The sequence below is a fragment of the Chionomys nivalis genome, chromosome 2, assembly GCF_950005125.1.
Source record: "Chionomys nivalis chromosome 2, mChiNiv1.1, whole genome shotgun sequence".
In the NCBI taxonomy this organism is placed as follows: Eukaryota; Metazoa; Chordata; class Mammalia; order Rodentia; family Cricetidae; genus Chionomys; species Chionomys nivalis.
Window position 1 is genome coordinate 74,571,220 of NC_080087.1, and position 24,585 is coordinate 74,595,804.

General features: G+C 53.4%; 1 protein-coding gene across 2 annotated transcripts; it reads right to left on the minus strand.

Moving 5' to 3' along the window:
• Positions 1–234: 234 nt before the first annotated feature.
• Positions 235–24,437, minus strand: Dhx34 (DExH-box helicase 34). 2 transcript variants are annotated; one of them, XR_009056680.1, is made up of 19 exons: positions 24,389–24,437; positions 21,581–22,529; positions 20,654–20,965; positions 19,749–20,003; positions 18,835–18,937; positions 17,149–17,366; positions 14,725–14,899; positions 11,710–11,903; positions 11,179–11,280; positions 9,070–9,303; positions 8,694–8,867; positions 8,241–8,358; positions 5,961–6,067; positions 4,114–4,398; positions 3,292–3,468; positions 2,971–3,106; positions 2,472–2,630; positions 1,604–2,056; positions 235–1,077 (listed from the first exon to the last, which is right to left on the minus strand). XR_009056680.1 is itself a non-coding variant. In XM_057762043.1 (18 exons), the coding sequence occupies exons 2-17, from the start codon at positions 22,289–22,291 to the stop codon at positions 2,497–2,499; spliced, it is 3,435 nt and encodes a 1,144-aa protein (XP_057618026.1). In that variant the 5' UTR covers positions 22,292–22,529; positions 24,237–24,342; the 3' UTR covers positions 1,472–2,056; positions 2,472–2,496. The 2 variants fall into 2 exon arrangements, 1 of the variants encoding a protein (XP_057618026.1); XM_057762043.1 differs by lacking the exons at positions 235–1,077; positions 24,389–24,437 and adding an exon at positions 24,237–24,342 and having other exon boundaries at positions 1,472–2,056.
• Positions 24,438–24,585: the final 148 nt, after the last annotated feature.

The following is a 24,585-nucleotide window of genomic DNA, read 5'->3' on the forward strand; positions in this document are numbered from 1 at the left end:
CGGAACCAAACTCAGGTCTCAGGCTTGGCAGCAAATGCCTTTTACAGAATACCCATCATGGATGTTGCTGGGCAACAGCTTCACTGAGGTATAACTGTATCATTCAACTTTAGCATATCATTAAGCTACATATCCATCACTAACAAACTTTAATGTTTACTTTTATTGAAAATTTTATGCACATATATAATGAATCTGGATGCTTTTCATCCCCCATTCCCGTCTCACCCCCCCTCCTGCTGGACCCCTTTTTATTCTCAACGAGTCCCTTCTATTTGCAGACGTCTGTTTTGATTTAGTTTGTTGTTTGTGAGCCACTGGGCTTAATCAATGGGTGTGGCTCGCACAATCAAGTTTGATATTATCACAACCTTTTGTTTGTTTGGGTTTGCTTTTGTTTTGAGATGTGGTCTCAGTGAATTGTCCAGGCTGGTCTTGAACTCCAGATTCTCCCTTCTCTGTCTCCCAAGTGCTGACTAATTACAGACTTACAACATGCCATCTTAAGGTAGTGGGTTTTAACCATCCTAAACATCTCTGTGGACGTTGTGTAACAAACTTTTCCTGGGGAGGTGTGACACGGTTTACTCACCCCAGATGGGAGCCCATGACAGTACGGATACCACCAGAGTCCACACTGGTGAACCAGTGAGTATTACTGAGGTCACTAATAGGAGAAGAAATGACTCAACGGCAGCTGCATCACCAAAGTCCACCCCAGCACGGGTGTCAGTTCTGGGAACCTGCAGCCAGCTCAGCATGTTGGCGAGTGTCCTATCCAGGGGCCTCAGTTGGTCTAAACCTCTTCCAGAAGGCTCGGCTGGTCCGAGAGAGACTCTTTGTTGTTTCCTCGGAGGGAGGAAGAGGCCTGGTGGATCTGGTTGGCTTCAGGAACTGGGGTGTGGCTCAGTTGGGGAGGACTTCCTAGAATGTGCAGGGCTCTGAGTTCACCCTCAGTACCACAAGAAGACAGTGAAGTGTGGATGCGCTGACCTCCCTGAGTCAGCTGCTATGATCCACGATCATGAGCGTGCAGGGTCCAGAGCAGGGGAGACAGCCCTGCAATCTCTTTCCAGCCTACAGGGAAACTCCTTACAACAAAGTACACAAGACTGCTTCCAGAAACCCTTCCTCCCTTGTTTCTTTCAGATAGATGAGAAAAGCAACCAACAGTGAGTTTTGGTAGACTGTGTCTTTGAACAAAGTGCCCTCCTGAGCTGAGCTGACTGTATCTGCTCTGGGACGCGGGTCCAGAACCTGACTACAGGGCCTGCAGCACTGGCTGCTTCCATTCCTAGGCCTGTTTCCCTCTTAGCTTTATTGTTCCTTCAAATTCAGCATCTTACTTCTTTTATCTGCTCCATTCCAGCTGACTGCACTCTGCACTCGTGTGTGTGTGTGTGTGTGTGTGTGTGTGTGTGAGAGAGAGAGAGAGAGAGAGAGGGAGGGAGGGAGGGAGGGAGGGAGGGAGGGAGGGAGGGAGGGAGGGAGGGAGGGAGCGCGTGCAAGCTCAGTGGCTGGTATCAGGTATCTTTCTTGATTACTCTCCACTGTTTTAAGACAAGGTTTTTGGCCAGCCAATGAGCTCTGGGAATCAACCTACCTTCAGCCCTAGCCCCAGCTTTGGAGTTGCAGACGCCTGTGGCTATGCTCAGCTTTCCCGTGGCTATGCTCAGCTTTCCCGTGGGTTCTGGGGATCCAAAGGCAGATTCTCCTGCCTGAGCAGCAGGCACTTTTCCAACTGAGGTGACTTCCAGACTCCATGCCATTGTTGTGGGAAGTTATGGACCTTTAAGGGTAGGACCTGGCCGACAGAAGTTTCTGGGTACAGGTCTTCACAGGTTAGTCTCTCACTTCTGTCCATTGTTTTGCTTCCTAGTCTGCAGCGATGAGATAAAATCCCCCATCCCTTAAGCAGCTTCTGTCTGGGACTGAGGTCATGGCAATGCAGAAGCAACTGCACAGCTGGGTTCCACCTCAGACTCCTGAGGCTGCATTTGTCACAAGTGGCTGGAGGTGGGGTGGAGGTTCCTGAAGCAGGGCCTGGATGAGCTCCCTAAGGGATGAAGAGGGACTCAGGGCAGGGAAGAGCCCTGTGCACCACCTGTGCAAGTTTCCATAAAGAGACGTGTGACTAGAAGTCCAGCAGAGGCCCCGGGAACTATACCCAGCAGGGGGGTGTCCAGGCGCAGCCCGTGGTCCCACATGAACATTGACACCCTCCGCCACATCTCTACCCCAGAGAGTGGAATGACGAACCTAGGGCAGCAGACTGAGGGGCCTTGCGAGAGCTGCTAGACTCTGAAATTCCCACAGGGACTCTGGAGCCTAACCTGCCCAGAGCCCCTCAGGGATGTGAATGCAGGGGACAGAAGCTCTCCCTGGACCACAGCTATGGATCTCCCCACTGGGAGGCAAAGGTTCAGATGCAAAGTCAGCTTTATTCACACAGACACCCCACTGTCCCCCACCTGGGGTGCTCCCTGGAGCTCTGGATCACAGGTGCTGCCTGCGGTGTCGCAGCACCTCGGTGGGGGTGAAGAGGAAGTCCTCCCCGCACACCTGGCAGTGGTAGGGCCTCTGCAGGGCTGAGGTCTTCTGCGGTGGGGCAGGAGCAGCCTCCTCAGATCCTGTGGAGGAAAAGGGTGGCTATGGGTCCCACCCAACCCTGGTGCCAACATTTGGGGCACCCAGCCCCAGTCTCCCCATGGACTGGTACTGTGGCAGATGTGACAGCAGCAAGCTGAGAGGCAGAGGTGGCTGTGCAACAAAGAAACCATGACAGCCACTGAAGAGAAAAGCAGAGGACAGGTAAAGGGAGGGTCAGGCTAGGGTCAGGGTATTGGGCTGCTGGTCCCCAGGATCCACAATCCAGACACAGGCAGCAATACGTGATGGATAGTGGCTAAGGACAGCATCTCGACACAGGATCCTCGTACCCCTACATCCCCATCTCCTCCCCAGACTTGCCTGGATCATCCTTCGGGGTCTTGGGGCAGGTGTTCTCGTGAGCGATGCGCTCCAGGGGCGTGAAGGGCATGTGCAGGCCGCAGTGCGGGCAGGTCCAGAAGGAGCGCAGACAGTCACTGTACAGGTCGGTGTCGCTCTACAGCACAGCAGCAGAGCGAGGCGTCAGGACCCCTGCCTCACCAGCTGGGAGCCCCAGACCCTTCAGGGCTAAAACCCATCCCGAAATCTAGCCTAAGAGGGACTGTGACAGTCGGGCACCTGGAGCTTCTAACCACCCACCTCTGGAGCAGGAGGCTTCAGGAGGCAAGTGACCACACTCACCGTGAGGCAGTTATAGGTGAGAAACTCGGAGACAGCATAGCCCCCCTTGGTGGGGTGGGGGGACAGGGTAGAGTTTCCAAAGAGACCAGGCAGATTAGGGGTGGCTGTGATGGTTTGGGGTCCCACATAGAGGTTCTGGGCTTCTAGGCCAGTGAGCCGTCGGAGGCTGTAGGGGACCTACAAAAGGAGACCAGAGACAGAGACAATGGGGTAGGCGCCCCCTGAGTCAGCTCTGCCTAAGGCCCTCCCTTGGACTCTGTGGGCATGGAACCACCAGGCCTAGGCTACTCATGACTTGCTTTCAGGCCTTTGTGACCCCAGTGGCCCATCCAACTACCCTCCCCAGGCTCTCCTCTGCTCCTTCTTGCTGATGGAACCGCAGCCAACCCTGAGTTACCGTGCCCCTTCTGTAAGGTATCTCAGGCTGGTTCCCCTTTTTCCAACTGCCTAGGCCTGTCCTCACCTCCAGGAAGTCAGCCTGGAGTCAACCCTCCCCATGGACTCCCACGGGACAGGATCAGAAGCAGCTGTCCGTTCCCACCTAAGAGTGTGGTTTCAGTCCACCCAACCCACGTCTCCCTTTCTGTCCTCACCAGGGGCACCTGAGACCACACACTCCACACGTCCTTAGCTCGCACGGTGCATGCAGAAGGTGCCTATCATTTGTTCAGTGAGTGACGCAGGTGGTGTCTAGCATGGCCTCTGGAGCCAACTACTAGTTCCTCCCTTTAGCCCTGTGACCTCGGGTACCACTTAGCCTCTTTAAATTGAAAACCCTTAAATGAACCCCCACTAAGTGACAGCCCTCTGGCCACACAGCACCTTGGTCGCCATGAACTGCAGCAGCTGCCGGCTCAGAGCAGCTACCTCCTTGGGGCTGACCGCTGGCGACTCCACCTCTTCCTCCTGCTCCAGCCTCTGCCGCTGGGCCTGGTGGGCCAGTTGCCGGTCCAAGGCACTTTCCCAGTGGGCACGGAGCCGCAGGGATGTTGCCAGGAGCCGGACGGCACTCTCACTATCTGTGAGTTGCAGCTCCAACCAACTGTCAGCCACCAGGCGGGAACAGTCACCGTTGGTGTCAATGGACCGGCTGAACAGCAGGAGGGACTGAAAGAGACAAGAGTCAGGAGCCAGAAAACTGCAGTGCAGCTCGGGATGGCACCTCAGAGTGTCTACCTGGTTATCTTTCTGCCTACCCATCATTCACAACCCATCCTGTTCTTTCCCTATCTGCCCATCCCCCACCTGTCTACTCAGTATTAACCACCCAACAATCCTGCAGGCTCCTCTGCATGCTCTGGTGCTGCAGACCCAATGCACAGCACAAGGCCGACCCCACCACCAGCCAACATTCAACTTGGAGAGACAAAGACAAAATCAGAGTAGAATGTCCTGGGAATCTAAGAGTCATGGAATCTTAGCGGGGAAGGGAGTGGAAGTGATCAAAGGAAGCAGTATACTGATGACACCTGCTTTAATCCCAGTGCTTGGGAGGCTGAGGCAGGAGGATGGAAGCTAGAAAGACCCCAGACACAGGCACGTGGTTCTCTGACACCAAGGCAGAACCAGAACCACCTGTGCAGGGTTCGGTGGTGATATTTTGGGAACAACCCACAGGAAAGGCAGGACTGGCCATGGGTGGGTGGGCTGGAGGCTGGTGATGGTACCAAAGGGCTCAGTGGGTGATGCCCATTTGACATTCCACATCCTAAACAAGCAGTAAAAGGACTGGGGTTCAGATATCACCCTAAATGGCAAATGTCTCATTCCCACCATCCCACCGGCCACCATGCCACCCTTTTCTCCATAGTAGACAGGAGCCCTGGCTGCACTGTCTCCCATTGCACGTGAGCCCCATCTGGTTGGCACCCACGGCTTGAGGGAAAGTCCTCAGTGGAGGTCACGGGCCGCAGCCTCCTGAAGGCCCTGCACAGTTTCTTTCCTGTCTCCGGAAACAAAACGAGAGGGGTCCGAATAGTGGGGACATCCAATTGACAGGGAGATCTGCTGGGGTAGCTTATGACCCTAGATTTGTGGTTGCTACTCCCTCTGTGTGTGGCCCAGGTGGTGATGCGACCTCAGCTTCCTATGTGTGAAGTGAATGCCTAGACCATGGAGGTGACTGTGAGCAGGACTGGACTAGCTTGGCTTCCCACAGCCACTATATCAAAACCTGTCCCTGTCTCCAGCCGTACACAGCAGCACACACCTGCCTTGGGGCCTTGGCCTCAGAGTGTGACATGGTCTCTTCAGGACTGTGGCCAGTCAGCATGCCTCATCAGCTCCTACCACCCCTCCCCATCTCTATTTTTCTTGGTGATTTAAAACACACACACACACACACACACAAATTTCAAACAGCCCAGGCTGGCTTCAAACTCATGAGTGTCCTACTAGGGTTACAGGCATTTGCCTGCATTTCCATGTTCCCTTGAAGACATGACATAGGCTTCCCTGACCTGCGGGCCCAAGAGGGCAGAAGAGGGCCTGAGCCCTCAATATGCCACTGGGTGCTGGAAACAGTGCTTGGCACCAGCAGACACTCAACAAGTTACCATGGCATAGAGTCACAAATAATGACCCACAGCCACAGCCCATGCCAGCAGCCAGCAAGGGCAAAGGGCAGCTCCTCCAAGCAACATTCAACCCAAGTCAGGCAGGAGGCCTACCTGGAGGGCGGGGATGCGGACGCAGTTCACCAGGTATGGTTTGTTGGTCTCCAGCAGGGAGACAAAGGCCAGGAGCTGGTGCTTGCAGTTCATTTGGTCCTTGCCATCTGAAAGGTGAAAGCAGCCAGCTCAAGCCCACCTGACTCCCAAGCTTGGGCCAGGGTGGCTTTCGGGTTATTGTAAACTCTGCCACAGTCTGTGAGCTCTGGGCTGCCTGACACTAAGGAAATGCTATCCACCTGGATAAGGTCATCAGCACTGTCCTGACACAAACAGTCCTTGCTACTAAACAACATGAAGTCTGGCATGTGCTTTCAAATGCTCTAGGTGGTATAGCTGCTTGCTGCCAAGCCTGACAACCCGAATTCTATTCCCAGGACATATATGGTAGAAGGAGAACTGGCTCCCACAAACTCTGCATGCATGTAGTAACATGTGTGCCCTGAAACACACAAAGTAAAGAAATGCAAAAACATTACTTGTAAAAATACAATTCTCCAACAACTAAAAAGAAAAAACAAACACGATGCTCCAGTAGGAAGGTAACAAGGGGGGTGCACAGAAGAAACAAGGCTGACAGAAGGTGACAGTTGTTGAGGCTGCCTGAGAGCACCCAGGGCTCATCCTTACCTTGTATGACTGGAAATTTTCAAAATGAAAAAGAGGGAAGAAGCTAAGGATGTAGCTGGGTAGGGCACTTGGCTCACTTATTTGAGGCTATGGGCTCAATATCTTGTTGTGGACTATTTAACTATGCAAAAGTGTGTTGCATTGTTTATGCTACGGAATATGACTAGCTGTGTAAAGGTATGTTACATTTGTTTACGCTGTGGAATATGACTTTCGCTGTGAAAAGGTGTGTTTCATTTGCTTCTGATGCATTGATGTAAGAATGTGTTACTTTTATGCTGCATTTCATTATGAAAAAAAATGTGTTGCTGTTTCACCTTGCCTGCCTAAGGAACCTGATTAGTCTAATAAGAAGCTGAATGGCCAATAGCTAGGCAGAAGAGGAACAGATGAGACTGGTAGACAGAAAAAATTAATTAGGAGAAGAAATCGAGGCTTGAGTGGAGAGTGGAAAGAGAAAAGAGGAGGTGAGAATGAGGGAGAAGGAGCGGGATGTGCCCAGGGCCAGAGCCAGGCAGCTGCCAGTTAGCCAGCCAGAAACAGCAGGAAAGTAAGATGTACAGGAAGGAAGGAAGGAAGGAAGGAAGGAAGGAAGGAAGGAAGGAAGGAAGGAAGGAAGGAAGGAAGGAAGGAAGGAAGGAAGGAAGGAAGGAAGGAAGGAAGGAAAAGATAAAAGTCCCAAGGCAAAAAGTGGATAAAGAAAAACAAATTAAAATAAGAGCGAAGCTAAGGCTGTGAGCATTCATAACTAATGAGATGTCTCTGTGTCATGATTTGGGATCTGGCTGGTGGCTCAAAAAAAAAAAAAAAGCCTGTTACAATATCTAGTACCACAAAACAACAAAAAGGAAGGCAGGAAGGAAGTGGAACTGGCAGAGGGGGCTGCAACCTGGTCATGGTGGTCAACAAAGTTGATTCTACTCTACACCCCAACACTCCTAAACCTTGTCACCCAAGGAGGGTGAGCTGGCTCCTGAGTTTGCAGTCAGGCTTCAGGGTGATGTGGGATTCCCCTCTGTATGCTGTTATGTTTTATTACCACTGCTTTGGGCCTGCACAAAACAGAATAGAGCTAGGCGGGGAAAACTAAACCGAATGCTGAGAGAAAGAAGGCGGAGTCAAAGAGAAGCCATGTATCCTCCACCAGAGACAGACACACTAGAACCTTGCTGGTAAGTCATAGCCACATGGTGATACACAGATTATTAGAAATGGGTTAACAAAAGATTTAAGAGCTAGCTAGCAATACGCTTGAGTGATTGACAAAGCAGAGATTTAAATAATACAGTTCTGTGTGATTATTTCGTGTCTGGGTAGCCTCCCCACAACATCAGGGGACACAGTGCCAGCCTGGGGCTGGGCTCCTGGGGCTCTGCCTGCATGTCTGCACAAAAGCTGGGGAGCTTCCCTCCTTAGGACCAAGCTGAGGCTGTGGCAGACTGACCAGCACAGGGCCAACCGAGGTGCCATGGGCTGGATTCAGGCAGCAGCACGGAAGTTCAGCACTGCATGCTGCCCACAGCTACCTGGCAAGGCTTCTCCCCTCCCACCTCACAGCACAGACTGTGTCAGGTGCCCTGGAGAACATCCAAGTGAGCAACCTGAGCTTGCCATGTCACCATCCCTCATGTGCCACCAGGGCCACTGTACCTTGACTCCCTTCACGGCCTGAGGTCTCCTGCCCCTGTGTGTGCAATACCTCAGGGCTGTTGGCGAAGACACAGGTGGGGTGCAGCACAGTGCCCTGCTTGGCCTGGGTATGGAAAATCTGAAAAGGCCAAAGACAAGCATTGGAACAGAGGCCACAGACCTGCTCCATTCAGTGCCCAGTCCCTTTTTCTCCTCCCCTGGGTCAAGGTCCCCGCTCCATGACTGTACTCAGACACCTCCTCATCTATGACGTCCTCCAGACCCCTGCATCAGCTGGGTCTGACCCACTGTCTTGCCCTCCTCCAGCCCTGCCCCCTCTGGCTAGCGTGCAGAGCAGCTAGCAGCCCAAGGAAAAAGCCCAGGGTCCTTCTGTCACACAAAGCTCTTGGAATACAGAGGTGCTCAGGAAATGCTAAGTGGCAGACTCAGGACAGAAGGGAAAAGAGACCACACCTGGTCCGAGTCCTTGCGGCCACTGTTGAATGCATCGGGCACAGCCAGCTGTGGGTAGAGGCCCCGTCCCAGCACCAGCTTGAGTAAAGCCAGCTGGTCGCGGGTCAGGTCCTGGGCTGAGCTGGCTGCTGCCTGCAGCTGCTCCAGGTTGTGCCGAAGCTTGAATTTTACATCCTGTAGAGACAAGGATTGGTGGTGGCCCTGGTGACACACACACACACACAGGAAGGTTCTGTGCTAGGATGCACGGGTTGGAAGGGGCTATGGAAATCCTATGGGGTGAGAGCAAGGTAGACTCTTTAATCCCTTGGGGGTGGCTGTTTCTCCTGTGTTATACACCCCTTTATGCCCCTGACCAAGTACCTAACTGTCTCACCTGAATGTCAACGCTGTCAGCCCTCTGGGAAGCAGAGCCCTCATTGTCCTCATCACTGGAGCAGCCATCTTCCTGCAGCCGCAGGACCTTGCGCCTCCGTCCTCCACCCTCCTCATGCTGCCGCTTCAGTTGGTGCAGGGCCCGGCGCTCTCTGCGCTGCTGCAGCCGACTGTAGCTGTCCCCTGGGGCCACTACCTTGGCCCCACTTAGCAACCCATGATCCTCCAACAGCTCCTGTGGACAGGAAGGGCACAGGAGAATGGGCACAATTAGTGAGCTCTGGGCTGACATAGGCTCATAGAGTCAGTGTTTTCCCACTGCAAAATGAGGGTGCCCCAGTTTCCCTGAAGAGATGGATGGGAATCTTTTGCCCAAGTCTTGAGTTCTGTGCCCTGGAAACAGCTGTTACTAGTTACCTTAGAACTGGTAACACAGCCCAAAAACTGCGCAAGCACGGGTGGTTCACTGGGACACCTGTTCGGGCACAAGTGGTCCACTGGGACACCTGTTCGGGCACAGATGGTCCACTGGGACACCTGGTCGGGCACAGGTGGTCCGCTGGGACACCTGGTCGGGCACAGGTGGTCCGCTGGGACACCTGGTTGGGCACAGGTAGTTCACAGTAGGGTCATAGCAGCTGCTCCCAGAGCTGCCTCCAGGTTCACTTGAGGTCTAGAGTGGGCCATACATCCTCTGACCCCAGAAGATTCCTCTCAGAGCCAAGTTGTACCTGAGGAAACTGTCAGGAATACCAAATCTCAAGCCAGACATGGCCATGCAAACCTGAAATACCAGCACTCAAGAGGCTGAGGCAGAAGGATCATGGCCATGCATACCTATAATACCAGCACTCAAGAGGCTGAGGCAGAAGGATCATGACTTTAAGGCCAGTCAAGGCTACATAACAAGGCCCTATGAAGAAAAGTGGGATTGGAGTTTCTGTTCAGTAATAGAGTACTTACCTAGCATGAACAAGACCCTGGGTTCAAGATTTAACACCACAAAAATACAAAAAGAAAAAAAAAAGAGCCAGACAGTGGTGGCACACACCTTCAATACCAGCACTTGGGAAGCAGAGGCAAGTGGATCTCTGTGAGTTTGAGGCCAGGACAGCCAGGGCTGTTACATGGTGAAATCCTGCCTGGGGGGAAAAAATCCCATCAACCTGGACCTTATTACTCCAGAATTCAGTGGGAGCTGGAAAGACCTGAGTCTCCCTTCGCCCACACGCTGGCGACAGTTTCATCAACAGTCCTCAAAGGATGCCATCTCACAGGCCTGCTCCCCACTGTGTCTGAGAACATGGATGCTGTATGTGCACATGCAAGTGTGCCTATGTCCTGACACACATCACATCGGCCTCTCACAGTGCCTGGGGGTAACAAGGGTAGAATCACAGCTCCAAAAGCTGCAGACATGGGGAGGGAATGACTGGGCCCAACATGGGGATTCTGGAAAGGTTTCTGAGCCCCAACTGGCGCCCTGCAGTCAGGGTCATAGACGACCCCAGGATCGCCTGTTATGTCTACTCTACAGATGCCGCCGGACCACGGCAAAGCCCAGTGTATCTGAGTTTCCTGCCAGCAATGGAGAGACAGAAGCCACATGGGGTCCAAGTTCATGATGGAGAGCACTTGCTCTGTCTTTACTCATCTCCAGGGACCACAGTGACACCCTGTCCACACAGCCACCCGCATGCCTGTCAGGCAGCCATCTAGTGAGCTATGTATATTTGCTCACTGGGATTCATGGAGGTTGCAAGATTGTCACTACTTTCACGTTCCAGTTTCCATGGGAAGCTAAGGCCCACCCAAGGGACAGCATGCCTGCAGCCACACTGTCAGAATGTGGCAGAGCTGGGACACGCTGCATGATGTTGAGCTCCAGACACACTGGCCGTCCTGTCACGTTACAGTCCCCAGCACTCAGCCTGAGCTGAAGGTGCTCCCTGGGGCCAAGGGGGGCTTCCCCATCAGGATGCCACACACGGTGATCCATGCACCTTCCCAAGGAACCTTCTTCAAGGTTCACATTTTTCCACCGTCCTGCTTGTCTGCTTGGACAGTGACGTTGTGAGGCCCTGGTCACCAAGAGGAGTCTGGTCCTCACCTTGAACTGGCGCCGCAGGTTGGCCATCTCATACAGCCGATGCTCCTCCACACCCCGGCGGCGGCACCACTTGCGAGAGTCCCCACTCCGCTCAGACTTCACCTGGTTGAGGGGCAAACACCTCAGAGTCAGGGCCTGGTTAGCTTGAGAGGGAGCCCCAGTACGGGAGGCCCTAAAGTAAGGACAGGCTAGGAGCCTCCCCCAGGACTCAGCCTCAGCACTATACCCCCAGAAGAGCACCCAGACAGCATGCTGGGTTAGGTGCCCCGAGTCATGACTCTGAACTGCCACTGATGAGAGCTCAGGAATGGTGGGCAGGATACACAACGTCCCCCAGCAAGGCTGGTTTTTTTTCCCCAGACAGGCTTTGGCAATTCCAAGCTCCCCATTGATCCTGGGCTGGACCCTGACTGTCCCTTGGCCCCAAGACATGAATGGCAGGGACAAGGAATTCCTTAGGTAGATCCAGGGCTCAGATACATGAGCTGTGTAGAATGACAGACGCACCCAGCCCACCCAGGCCAGCCTCACCTGCACCCAGGCATTGAAGACATTGAAGAGCGTGAAGGGGTCACCCTGGTCACTCTCCAGTGGCCGCCGGGCTGTGGCACAGTCCAGGCTGCTCTGGGCACTGCGGGTGAATGGTGACTGGACGCTGAGGGCAGCAGCAATGGTCAGCACAGGCTCTGCCAGGCTGAACATGGAACCCAGGATCAACATCTTCCCTGTGGGTGGCAGGGGCAGAGCTAAACCTCCCAGACCCTAAGAAAGCAACCTTTCTACTCTGGGGAGATTCTGGGGCCCTGACTGAACCTCCTTTCCCCTTGCTCACAAAGAGCCTCAGGACCCAGATGGACAGATTCAAACGCACAAGCTGAGATCTTTGATCATGTAACCTTGGGCAAGAGCCTCCATCGCCCCATCTCTCTGCTGGAGGTGACCAGTGTTTCTACCTCCTTAGGCCCACGGGGCCCTGTTGAGTGCTGGCCACAACTCTGAGCCACCTGTGTACTTCCACCAGCCCTCCCTGGCTTGTCCTTAGCTCTCTATGGCCACAACTCTCCTCCCTGAGTGAGAACTGCATGTGGCCTGCCCTGTCTGCTCTGGTCTGCTCTGGTACCAACTGTGCCTATAGCAGAATAAAACTGACTGCCATCATCATTTAGCTCAAGGACAAAGAGGAGAAAGAAGTCAGAAGTAGAGGAAGAATGGGGGGTTGAAGGAGAGCAGGGAAGGCCATGGGGAGAAAAGCGATGGGCACGGAACTCAGTGTGGTGGGAGCACTGTAGAAACCCATGCCTGTAATCCAGGCCCATCAGGAGGAGCAGGGAATCCCCTGCCTCTGAAGACCTGTGTAGAGCTCAGGCTCTGACCGCCTGCCCCAACAAATGCCTACTCAGCCTCACTGTCCTCCAATATCTGTCACTGGCCCCACGGAACGAGGAATGAGAGGCACTGAAGCAAGGCTGTAGCTAGCTAGGCAGGGCCCGGGCCTGCACGAGGTCTCTATCATTCACCTGTTTCGTGTCTGTGAATCAACACTGGGTTTCTAGGGACCGAGACCATCTGTCTTTCACTGTGGATACTTAGAACCAGTTTGTTGTGGGTCACCTGGGCCTCACGCCCTCGGCTCTGCGCAGGCTTGCTTTCCCCCAGGTATCACTTTAGGAGACGATGTGGAACATGAAGCCAAGCTCCACAGCTTCCCTGATGGCAGCTGTTCTACACCCTGGGGCACCATGTCGGTTCCCCAACTGAGCCTGCTTCCTCACCTATCCTAAAGAAGATCAGAGGAAATGGGGGAGAGCTGGGAGCTCCCCTGGCATGGCAAAAGCCCCAGGAACACCCTTTATCCCTCAGCTCTGATTCCTTTACTCTAGTCTGACTCCCTCTAGACAGACACTAGCCATCTGCTTAGGCACCGGAGGCCTCAGAGATCACAGCACCCAGCCTCTCAGGGCTGCTCTGCTGGGGATGTGAAAGTTCGCCTCGGCCACAGATTTGGGCAGTGGTGAGTGGGTAGCCCTGATGAGGTGGCAAAATATGGGCTGTGGTGGAAAGAGAATATGGTGAGTCAGGAGAACTGAGGTACTGGAATGACTCAGAATGCGCAAGAGGAAGAGACAGCCTCCTTGGCACATCCTGTGATAAAACAGGGCCGCCAGGACAGAGCAGGGGTAGGCTGTACAAACAAGAGGGACCCGCCTCAGGATGAGCGGGGCAAAAGGCCTACCTTTTCAGCAGCACTTGCTCAATCAGACACCCCCAGCATGAGCACCTGCCACGGGTTAACTGCCCTAAGACAGCACATACTAACACGCGTGTCACTGGTCAGACAGAGTTCATGAGCCTGATCCCTCAGGGCAAAGGCCCCTACTTGGTAACGGGTAGAAACAGGCTCGCTGTATCTGCTCCAGGTCACTGAAGACTTCAACAATGTGGAACTGGAGGTGACACGGCTGCAGGGGCCCCCAGACCGAGCCCTTCTGACTCACTTCCCGCCCCACCAACCAGTTCTCCCTTCACCCAGCCTCTCGTGACCCCAGGCCAGACACAGCACCATCCACTGTCCCTGCCTGCCACAGCTACCTGGTGCCCTCCCAGGCAGTGCTGCTGTGTCCCCTCAAGAGCAGACCTGTCCTCCACCGGCTTCTACAATACTCCTGGCTCATGGCATTTAACCATGGGGCTAACACTGTGGCAGGGACACCCCAGCTGTTGAAAGCCGGGGAGCAGTTTACTGTGTCATACCGGCCAGCGGGCCTCTAGTGGAATGACACTCAAAGGCTAAAGGCCTCCAACACCACAAAGCTGGGGTTTCATGCATTTTTTGTTTCTCTGCTACATACCTTTCAATTGTTTTAAACTACAAGGCAGGGACGACTGGACTGAGAATGGAGGGGAAGGAAGGGGGCTGCAGAGCTGTGGTCAGTACTTGCCAGCGTACACACACCTGGACTGGACACTGTTTTCCTTTTCTTAGCCTTCTAAGGCCTCTCCTCCCTGATTCTCATCTCCACTCTTTCCCTGCTAGCCACACAGGCTTCCTCCATCACACCCGAAGGTTCCCACCACAGGGCCTCTGCACATCTGTTCAATATGGCTGCCACTGGCCACATGTGGCTACTAAGCACTTGAGATGTGGCTTATCCAAACACGTGTGCTGGAATAAGAAATGCACATTGGATTTCCAAGATTTACAGGAAGAAACAACATAAATACTGTGATAATTTTATACCAATTACATGTTGTAAGCATGTTTTGGGCGTGCTTGTTTAAGCAAAATGAATTATCGAAAATGGATTCTCCCATCTGCCTTTGCCGAGTCTGAGGTTACACGCGCTACTTCTGGCTGACGCTGGGAATGCACTGCCCTTTCCAGCCACACCACTCACACTCTCACCTCCACATCTCCACCCACTGTCAGTCTCCCTTGAGTGACAGGTCCCTGTGCACACTGCTGGGAGGGAGTGCCCAGGGAAGGCCTGTACTTCCTATGGTCACTGAAAGGAGCAGATCCGTGAGCTCTGCTGGAGGGGTCCTTACCAATCACAACATCTACAGGCAGCTGGGCCAGCAGAGACCCAATGGGGGTGAGGGCCTCTGAGCTGTCCAGCGCCCCCTGGTCTCGGAGATACAGGATAGCGGTTTCCAGGCTGGCAGGTGGAGGGGGCTCAATGAAGGGGAAGGTCCGTGGATCCCCCACACTCATACTCTTCATCTGAAATGAGAAGCAAATATCCTTGGGGGACCCAGGGGCCACTGTGGCTCAGGGACTACAGGGTGTCAAACTCCTCAAACTCCAGAATGTCTAATGCTGAGGCCTATCTCCCTTGCAAATCTACACAGAAGGAACCGCAACCCTCAGCCCCTGAGAGCGAGCAACTAACTTCCAGTGAGCACGTGACTACACTGAGCCCATCTGAAAAAGTCCCTGGGACAAGGCACCCTGCAGCTGGAGCACCCTCCACACCCTCCGGGTGAGGGAAGCTGGGCAGACTCGAGCTACCAGGCTACTGGACTCCTCAGCTGGGCAGTGGCTCTGAGGGACAGTGACACACCTGCAGCAGTGTGGGAGAATGTAACCAAACACACCATCACCAGGCGCATCCTGGCGTACAAGCAGACGAAAGGCCGTGTGACAAGGTTTGGAGCGCCTGCCTGGACCATCTGGGCCTTGGAGATTCTGCCGTCCACCTGCTCACCTACCAGCCCATCTTCCTCCCACCATGGCCCGGTGCCGTCGAGAAGATCATCTAATGAGTAAACACGACAGTGTCATCCAGTACTCAAGAGGCTGAGGCAGCAGGGTTCTGAGTTCAAGGCCAGCCTATGCTAGCGAGTGAGACCCTACCTCAAAACATACACACACTGAAAAACTGAAATTTAAAAAGCAACCAAAAGTGAGGAGTGTGCCTTTTGCTTTAGATTTCCCACACTGCTCAGGTCAGTGCTTTTGAGGTTGTGTTTTTGATTTTGAGACAGGGTCTCCTTGTATGGCCTCCTAATCCAGCCTCCGGATGCTGGGACTCCAGGCATGTACCATCGTCCCTGGCAAGCCGCTGTCACTTTAGCTGGCAGTGGATAAGTCACCAGTGGGCCAAGGGATCTGAGTTGTGTCACAATCAAAATCCCTTTAAAACCTGAGTCAGAACAGAGGATGCCAGAGTGTACGCCAGTAGGAAGGGCACAGCTTGTGCCACTTCCTGACACACCCGGGCAGCATGGGAACCAAGGCAGACATGTGCGGCTGCGTCACTTGCTCTCTTTCCTCTTTTTCGTTCAATCTTCAACAGTGAACCCAGGGCCTCACACGGGCTAGAATGTGTTCTATGTCTGGGCTCAAGGGCCAGCTCTCTCCACGTTTCATTTCATGACAGGAACTTACATCTTAGATCAGCCTGGCTTGAACTCACTATGTAGCCTAAGATGAACCTGACGACCCTCTTCCGCCTCCACCTCCAGAGTGCTGGGGGACAGGTGCGGTCCCCATGCTGGGTCTGCTCATGCCAGGCAGGTGCTGTCCAGCCGAGCTGAGCCTCGGTCCTGCTGCCACTCTGCACCCTCCTGCTCAGTGTCCGCCGTGCTGGGGTGACAGGCACACAGACTCTGCTTCCCGGCCTTCCCAAAGTGACTGGCAGGTGACTGAGCAGTGCTGGATTTTGTTGTTGTTGTTTTAGTTTTGGTTTTTCAGCACAGATTTTCACCATGTAGCCCTGGCTATACTGGAACTCACTTTGTAGACCAGGCTGACCTCAAACTCACAGAGATCTGCTGGGATTAAAGGTGTGTGTGGCCACACCCAGCTCTTCTAGGCTGGCCTTTAAATTGCAGCTGTCCTCTTGCCTTTGTCTCCCGAATGTTGGAATGACAGGCCACCACTCATCTTCACCGGGTCTTTCACAGGAGAGGACCCTGGAGTGAGAACAGCTAGACATCGGATCTTGATATAAAACCTAGCACTGGGCCAGATGGTGGTGGCGCACGCCTTTAATCCCAGTACTTGTGAGGCAGTGGCAGGCAGATCTCTGTGAGTAAAGGCCAGCCTGGTCTAAGTACTGAGTTCTAGGACAGTCAGGGTTACAGAAGAGAGAAACCCTGCCTCATGCCACACACACCCCACTAAGGAAAAAAAAGAAAAGAAAAAGAAGGAAAGAAAAAAGAAAGAAAAGCCTGGGCTACATAGCAAATTCCAGACCAGCCAGGAGTGCAGAGATCCACCAAGAGAGCAAAAATAAGAGAGGCCTGTTAGCCATCCCATAAGGGTCCCTGTCCAGAAACTAAACCAAAGCTACCCTATGAAACAAAAGGTCGTGAGTTAAAAAGTGCTGTCAAAAGCCACTCTGCACTGAGTTCTGCTTCCAGTCAAAGCCCTATCTGTGCCCTTGGATCTGAGGAGCAATTCTCCAACCCTGACTGGGTCAAAACTCTCCCAACTCCTCCCTGGCAGCCGAGGTCAGGAGGCCTCACCTGAAGCACCAGTGCGTCCAGGGCCACTCTGCGAATTTCCGGGACTGGGTATGGAGCGAAGGCATCGTAGTCAGACTCGGCATAGAGGCGGTAGCAGACACCTGGGCCTGTGCGGCCCGCTCGGCCCTTGCGCTGCTCGGCGCTGGCCTGGCTGATCCAGAATTCCTGCAGCCGCTGCAGTTTGGCCTGAGGGTCATAGCTCATCTCCTTCACCTTCCCTGGGTGAAGAGGGGGTAAAAGTGGTGCTGAGGAGGACACTTGAGTGTGCACAACAGTACAGAGAAGTGCTAGACACCCGCTCAATCCACACATGCCACCCCACCACAGGCCTGAGAGAATATTCTGTTCACTTATGCGTTCATTTCCTCATCTATGCCCTGCTAGCGGGTGGACAGAGTGTGCCCGGCACACACCGATCCCTAGCCTTTCGAGAGGTGGGACTGAAGGACATGTGCTTCGGGTCACTGCGATGTGAAGGGGATTTGCTTCCTGGCCCTGAGCGAGCTGTCTTGCTGTGTCTATCACAGGCCCAAAGTAGCAGGGTTACCAGACCATCGACAGAAGCCATGAGCCAGGGCACATCTCTGCAGAAGCCATGAGGCAGGGTCTGTTAGGTAGAAGGGTGGCTAACACACACGCCCCTTTTTACCTTTTCTCTCTGATCTTTGCTCCTCCGGATGGTCAGTCATCCCACACACCCTGATTAAGTAAGCACCTACTATGCACAGGCACAAGCACCCTCACAGGTTCTGGGGAGACAGTCGCAAGCAAACAAAAGCCCTGGTCTCCCAGGACCAAGTGCACTGCTACACAGCATCCGCTGATTTTCCCACATTCTATGGCCTCAAAATCAAGAACATACCATGTCTAAACTGACGACATTTGGGCTGGAGAGATGGCTCAATGGTTAAGAGCATTGCCTGCTCTTCCAAAGGTCCTGAGTTCAACTCCCAGCAACCACATGGTGGCTCACAACCATCTGTAATGAGATCTGGTGCCCTTTTCTGGCCTGCAAGCATATACGCAGACAGAATATTGTATACACAATCAATCAATAAATAAATTTTAAACTGACGACATTTAAACAATATCTTCATGGCACATGACATTATGGGATGTTTTACCTACCATGCCACCACCAACTGCTAAGGCTCCTGGACATTCACAGTGCACCAGGTGCCCACACACCAAAGAGGACCAACTCACTCCCCCTTGCAACCTAAGGATGGAGTCATTACTATTTCCATCTTACAGAAGGGTCAACGCTAAGAACCCAATGGTCAGCTCTGTCATTTCTTAGCAACTATGCCAGTCTGACTTTCCAGTGACATCCCAGTGGGAGGACATATATAAACAGAGTCACAGGTTTAAAATAGAGTTCTGGTCCCCACAACAATGGAAGAAGGGGAGATTACTAGGTGTGAACATTTGTGCAAGCCATGAAACAAGAGGAGAGAGACAGATCTCAGCAGGGAGAGCAGCAAGTACAAAGGCCCTGGGGCAGACAGATGTAAGCTTGGAATGTCCGAGGGACACTGAGGTGTTGCCTGGGCCCCACAGCTCAACACCACCTCTGCCCTGCAGTGGTCTGGGGCTCTGTGGCCACATCTGTGCCTCTCTCACTATGCCTACGTTTCTCCCGGGTCCTCATGGTGGTGGTACATGGGCACTGAGCACTTTCCTTACCAGAATCCACCACAAAGCGGATCCCGTCGATGGTGACCGAGGTCTCAGCAATGTTGGTGGACAGGATGCACTTCCGTACTCCAGCTGGGGCCACGTCAAACACCTGGGGCAAGGGAGGAACTAACTCAGCCCTGATGGACCTGCTTGCTCAATGGCCTTCTGGGTATTCCAGGAATACTTTACCCCAGCCTAAAACAGCCTCAGCACCCTCCCTGGTGCCTCTACACTTCGCCTGAGCCATCCGAGGCCTCCCTCCCTCAGCTCCGCAGACCCTGAACATCTTAAACTTTCCTTCTCCATCCCTAAGCCCTGGCCCTTTCCTTTAGTTCAGGCCTCTCCATCTCCACCCTCAGCCCACAGAGCTGCTCTCTGGCCTCCAGTCAAACACACTCTAGCTACCCCCCCACCCACACCCACACACGCACATTGTTCAAAACTTTCCTATGGCTACCCAGTGTACTTGTGACAAAGTCTGGGCACCACACTGAGTCTTCAAGGGCCTGGTGGTCCATCCCCCCAACACCTGTCAGTCCCATCTCTCCTGACTTCTTCAGGCTGTCACCCAAGTCCCTTTTGCAGAAGCCCTTCTCTTGGTGCTAGGCATAACGGCTAAGAGCAACAGCCATGGCCACATCCAGCCTGCCACATATCTTTGTAACTCAAAGAGAGAGCCTATGGCCTACAAACCTGAAAGCAAAATCCTCTGGCCTTTCATAGAAAACCTGCTGACTCCTGGTTAAGATCTCCAGAGCCAAATATCCTGGATTTACAGGCTGTTCGGCCATTTGATGGCTGTAACCCCATATAAGCCCACTGACCTGGGGCCGGGGATATAGCCAGTGCTATGCATAGCCACACTTGGTTCCTGGCCTAGAGATTCCTGGCAGCCCTGTCTTGCAGGCTACATGTAGTACCTTGTCCTGGTCGGCCACAGAGAGAGCACTGTGCAGGGGCAGCACCACCCAGCGCTGAGTGAGGCTGGCATAGGCCTGGGCAGCATCCAGCACTGTGCTGATCTCTGCCATGCCGCTGAGGAAGACAAGGAGGTCCCCCCTCTCCTCAGGGGGATACTTATTGTCGATGGCCTCCAGCACTCTCAGGAAAGGCCGTGGGTCCAGCTTCTCTGACTTGGACGCTGTCTGCTCTGCCTCCTGCGGCTGGTACACTACCTATGAGAGTCAGGACAGGAATATGCAATCATTCTAGAGCAGCAACGGGGAAGGGACCACAGGCTCACAGGGGGACACAGGTTGGCAGGTGGCACACTCCAGGGGGGTAATTTTTGTAGGAGATGGTGAGATCAAAGAGCAGCGAGGTGCTGATCACAAAGGTGTATTAACTGAACAGCACATATGCTCTTACAGAACCATATCCTGAACAAGAAAAAGAGTTGGGCCTGTGAGGACCCCACCCAGCACATGAGGAAGCATCCTCAGTGGCATGCAGATCCACGAACTCCCAGCAACAACGAAGTCCTGCCCGAGGGCTTGACTACGCAATGGCAACATCTGCTGCACCAACAGGGGGAAGGGAACACATCTGACACATACATGGAGGGAGGGATGCAGTTAAAGGTTCTATGATGACAGTCCCTGCCGCAAGAAAGAAAGGAGGAACTTGAGTGCCTGAAGGACCACACGGAGCAGAGCGCTCTTCCACCTGGAAGGGCTGGATGTCCTACAAGACAAAATATGCTTCTCCCATAGCAGACCTCAGCAGGTCGGAACGCTCGGGGACCAGATGCTTTAACGAGGGGGTCTGTCGGCTGCAGAGATGGCACAGGGTAGTGGGAAGCAGAGGCAGGGAAGCCAGGGCTCACCGTGATGGGGAAGAGTCTCCCAGGCACCTGCACCACCGGAGCACGGCTGAAGTAGCTAGAGAAGAGAGAGATGTTGATGGTGGCCGACATGAGAATGACCTTGAGGTCAGGCCGCCTGGGCAGCAGGCCACGCAGGACGCCCAGCAAGAAGTCATTGTGCAGGTGCCGCTCATGGACCTCGTCCACGATCAGGACCTGGTACTGGGGCAGGGTGGGCTCCCGCTGGATCTGGCGTAGGAGCAGCCCCACCGTCAGGAACACGATCTTGGTGGCTGCCGAGCGTGTGCTTTCAAAGCGGATCTGGTAGCCAACCTGGGGTGGGAGGGAGGAGGGTGTGAGGTCAGGAGAGGACACAACAGAGAGTTAGGGCACCAGAGCTCCTCCCTGCTCCACATGGCAGTCCGAGACCAAGCCATGTCTGTGGGCTTGGGGTGGAATGACAGTTCTGCTATGAGGACACTGACCTAGGCACACAGGGCCACCCTAGAGACCAGATTTCCTCCCCCTGGATGCAGGAGACTGTGTGTGGTTATGCTCATGCAGTGTGTGGTGCACTTCCTGATAATGGAGAGTTACAGGCTAGGGAGGCAGCCCAGAGACAGAACAACTGTTTGACATGAAGGAGACCCTAGTTCAACCCCCAGCACTCCCACAAAAAAGGCAAAACAAAACCCCAACTGTCTTTAATCAGAATTTTCTAATGGCTGCTAGGAAATAAGATGCTTCCATCTGTCTGGCTGTTAAGATGCTAGACCAGGTAATGAATGCTAGCACCTCTGTCATTTGGACACTGTACAAACTGGGCTGAAGTTAGAAGATCTCTGGGTCAGTGCCTAAGTGATAACTTTAATGTACATCGCCATGATGACTATCAAATCATTCCCCAGTGTCTCAAGGGAAAAACTGGGACCCTGCTGTGTCTCTCACCTGGGAGCCATACTGACTGAGGCTCTCGAAGCCAACCCGCTTGGCCAGTGAGATACAGGCAATTCTCCGAGGCTGAGTGCATGCTACATGGCTGAAGCCAGCAGCTAGTAAGTACTGGGGGACCTGAGTAGATTTGCCACAGCCCGTGTCACCGGCCACCACCACCACCTGGTTTTCCTTGAGTGTCTGCAGGATGCGGTTCCCATATTGGGCAATGGGAAGAGCTGCCCGCTCACGCTGCAGTTTGGCAAGTCGCCCAAAAGCCTGCTTCTGCACGAAGTCCAGGTAGTGAAGCAGTGCCCGACGGAACTCAGACACTCTCTCGGGGGGGAGCAACCTGCCCAGCCCCTGACAACGCCGAGTGTCTGGGCCAAGGATGGAGAGGTTGATGCGGTAGCGTGGGTCATAAGTGCGAGGTAGGTCAACTAGAGCAGGGATGCCATGTGTGGGACGGCCAGGGTCCTTCTCCTCTTTCCTGGAGGCCTTGAGGTGCTGGAATCTCTGCAGCCGTTCAAAGAAAGCCCAGAATTTCTGGCATTCCTCAGAACCACGACGGATGTAATCCTCATCACAGAAGAATATGTCTTCCAAGAGGCGGCGAGTCTCAGGACAGTTCCAGTCCCATTTCTCCAGGGCTTCTTCTTCCCTGGGAGCTCGATGGTGGTGTCGGTCCTGGCGATCCCTCTCGTCCGTTCTCCTGGGAGGAGGCATGGTCCCTATCACAGTGCTGTCACAAGCAGTCTCACCTACACCCCATGTTCCATCTCCAGCAAGCAGGAACTGCTTCTCTCAAAAAGTAAACTCCCTTTTCCTTGTACAGGAGCAAAGTGGATGGCAGGGTGGGTAGCCAGGGGCCTGGAGGAGCTGGGGACACACAAGGCACCTCATGACTTCTGCAATGATCTCTGAAGGGGACAAGGGTTCATCTTGGACTTCGAGGTCCTAGATGCTTAGTGAAGAAAAGAGAAGACATCCATTCATTTTTAGAACATCAACTAAATGCTGGGCAGTGGTAGTGAGCACCTTTAATCCCTGCACTCGGGAGGCAGAGGCAGGTGGATCTCGTGAGTCCGATGCCAGCCTTGTCTACAGAGCTAGTTCCAGGATAGCCGGGACTGTTACATAAAAGTCCTGTCTTGAAAACTCAAGAGAAAAAAAAAGGAAAAGGAACATCAATTAAAAGCCTGCTTCTCTTAAAGCACTGGACTAAGAAGGGGAGGTTATGAATGCCGCTACATGTAGGTCACATGGTCAATCAATAAGAGAATCTTGTAAGAAGGAATAACAGAAATAATGAAAATAGGGAACAGGCTTTTCATCTGGTGTCCGTTGGGCTTCACAATACTGAATGAAGTCCTTCAAAATTGAATTTCTTGAATTGAAACTGAATTTGAAATTGAAAGTACGTGTCTATAGTGCTAGGGATTGATTTTGCCTGCCTGGCACAATGCCATCTTTTGTCTGGTAAGTTTTCAACTTCCTTCAGAGAACAGCCCCATCACATCCACACGTCTCTGGTGGGTTGGGCAAATCACAAAGGCCTGGCCAGCCATGGCACTCTTTCTCCCCCTTTAATCAGTGATTGTCAGAATGGGCACGTGACCCTTTCAGGTCCCTGCTCTGGAATTTACACTTGGTTGCTAAGAGAAAGAACCTCTCCTTTTTTAATCTGTTCTACCTAGACAAGTTGGGATACACCTGAACCCATTCAGAGTAGCTCAGGGCGTCAGTCTTTCCCAGACATGTACCTTAGACAATAACCTACATACAGACACAATGGGCATACACGGATGGCCACTGTAAGAGGGGCTGGCAGATACCAGGTAACATTAGTATTTCAGAGTTAGCTCCTGTCAGCCCTCCACTTCTTGCCTCGGTGCTGAGACGGAATCCAAAGCCTCACACATACTAGGCAAGTGCTCTACTGCTGAGTTACACCAGCATCCCACAAAATGCCATTCTGTTTAAAGTCGGGATCTTGTTTTCTCTCAGCTGAAAAAATATCATAGTAAAGCTATATGGCTGTCTGTGCAATTGCCCTGGAACTTGCCTTGGAGACAAGGCTGGCCTTGAACTCTGAGATTCAACTGCCTCTGCCTCCTGACTGTTAGGATTAGAGGCCAGCAATACCACAGCGGGTGCATTCTTCTTTTTTTCTTCTTTCCTTTTTTTTTTTTTTTTTCTTTTTTGAGACAGGGTTTCTCTGTAGTTCTTAGAGTCTGTCCTGGAATTAGCTCTTAGACCAAGGCTGGCCTCGAACTCACAGAGATCCGCCTGACTCTGCCTCCCGAGTGCTGGAACTAAAGGCGTGCGCCACCACCGCCCCGCCCCACTCTATTTTACTAAGATAAATAAGCATCAAGAGAAATGTGAATTTGGGGTTCATTTCTTCCTTTTCGTCATTTTTCAGAACGACTCTCTTAACTTGGGAGGGTTGTTCAAACTCCGTTTTTCCCTAAGTGTGGTTCTCATCACCACCCAGTCGTTCCTCCCAATCTGTCCCCGGCGCCCTTCAGAGCCGCGCGGCTCTCCGAGGCACCCCATCACCCTGGGCCCCTTTTCCTCTCCAGTTCCCAGACTTTTGGTCTATCTGTGCCCCAGCTCCTCCCAGTTCCGGGCCTCTCAGTTCTCCAGCTTCTCACTCAGGACCGCGCACCGTCAGAGCTCCCTGGGCCCCGGCTTCCTGGCATATTCCTTCATTATACCGGGGCGTCTCTTACATCGACTCGCTCGGAACCAGCCCTACACAAGACCCGCACAAGGCACCGCCGCCACGCAGTTGCCCCGCGCGCATGCCCCGCCCCTTACCTCAGAAACAGCAGCGGACTCCTCAACTTCCGGTCCCGAGTGGTCTGCGCCTGCGCAGATCGCTGCAGCGCGAGCTTGCCCCTCTGAACAAAGGAGCCAATACGGAGTAGGGGGCGGGCCAATACATGCTGCGCCTGCGTACAACGCGCTCATGCCCCCTTCGAGCCGCTTCTTGGGCGATTTGGCGCCCTCTAGAG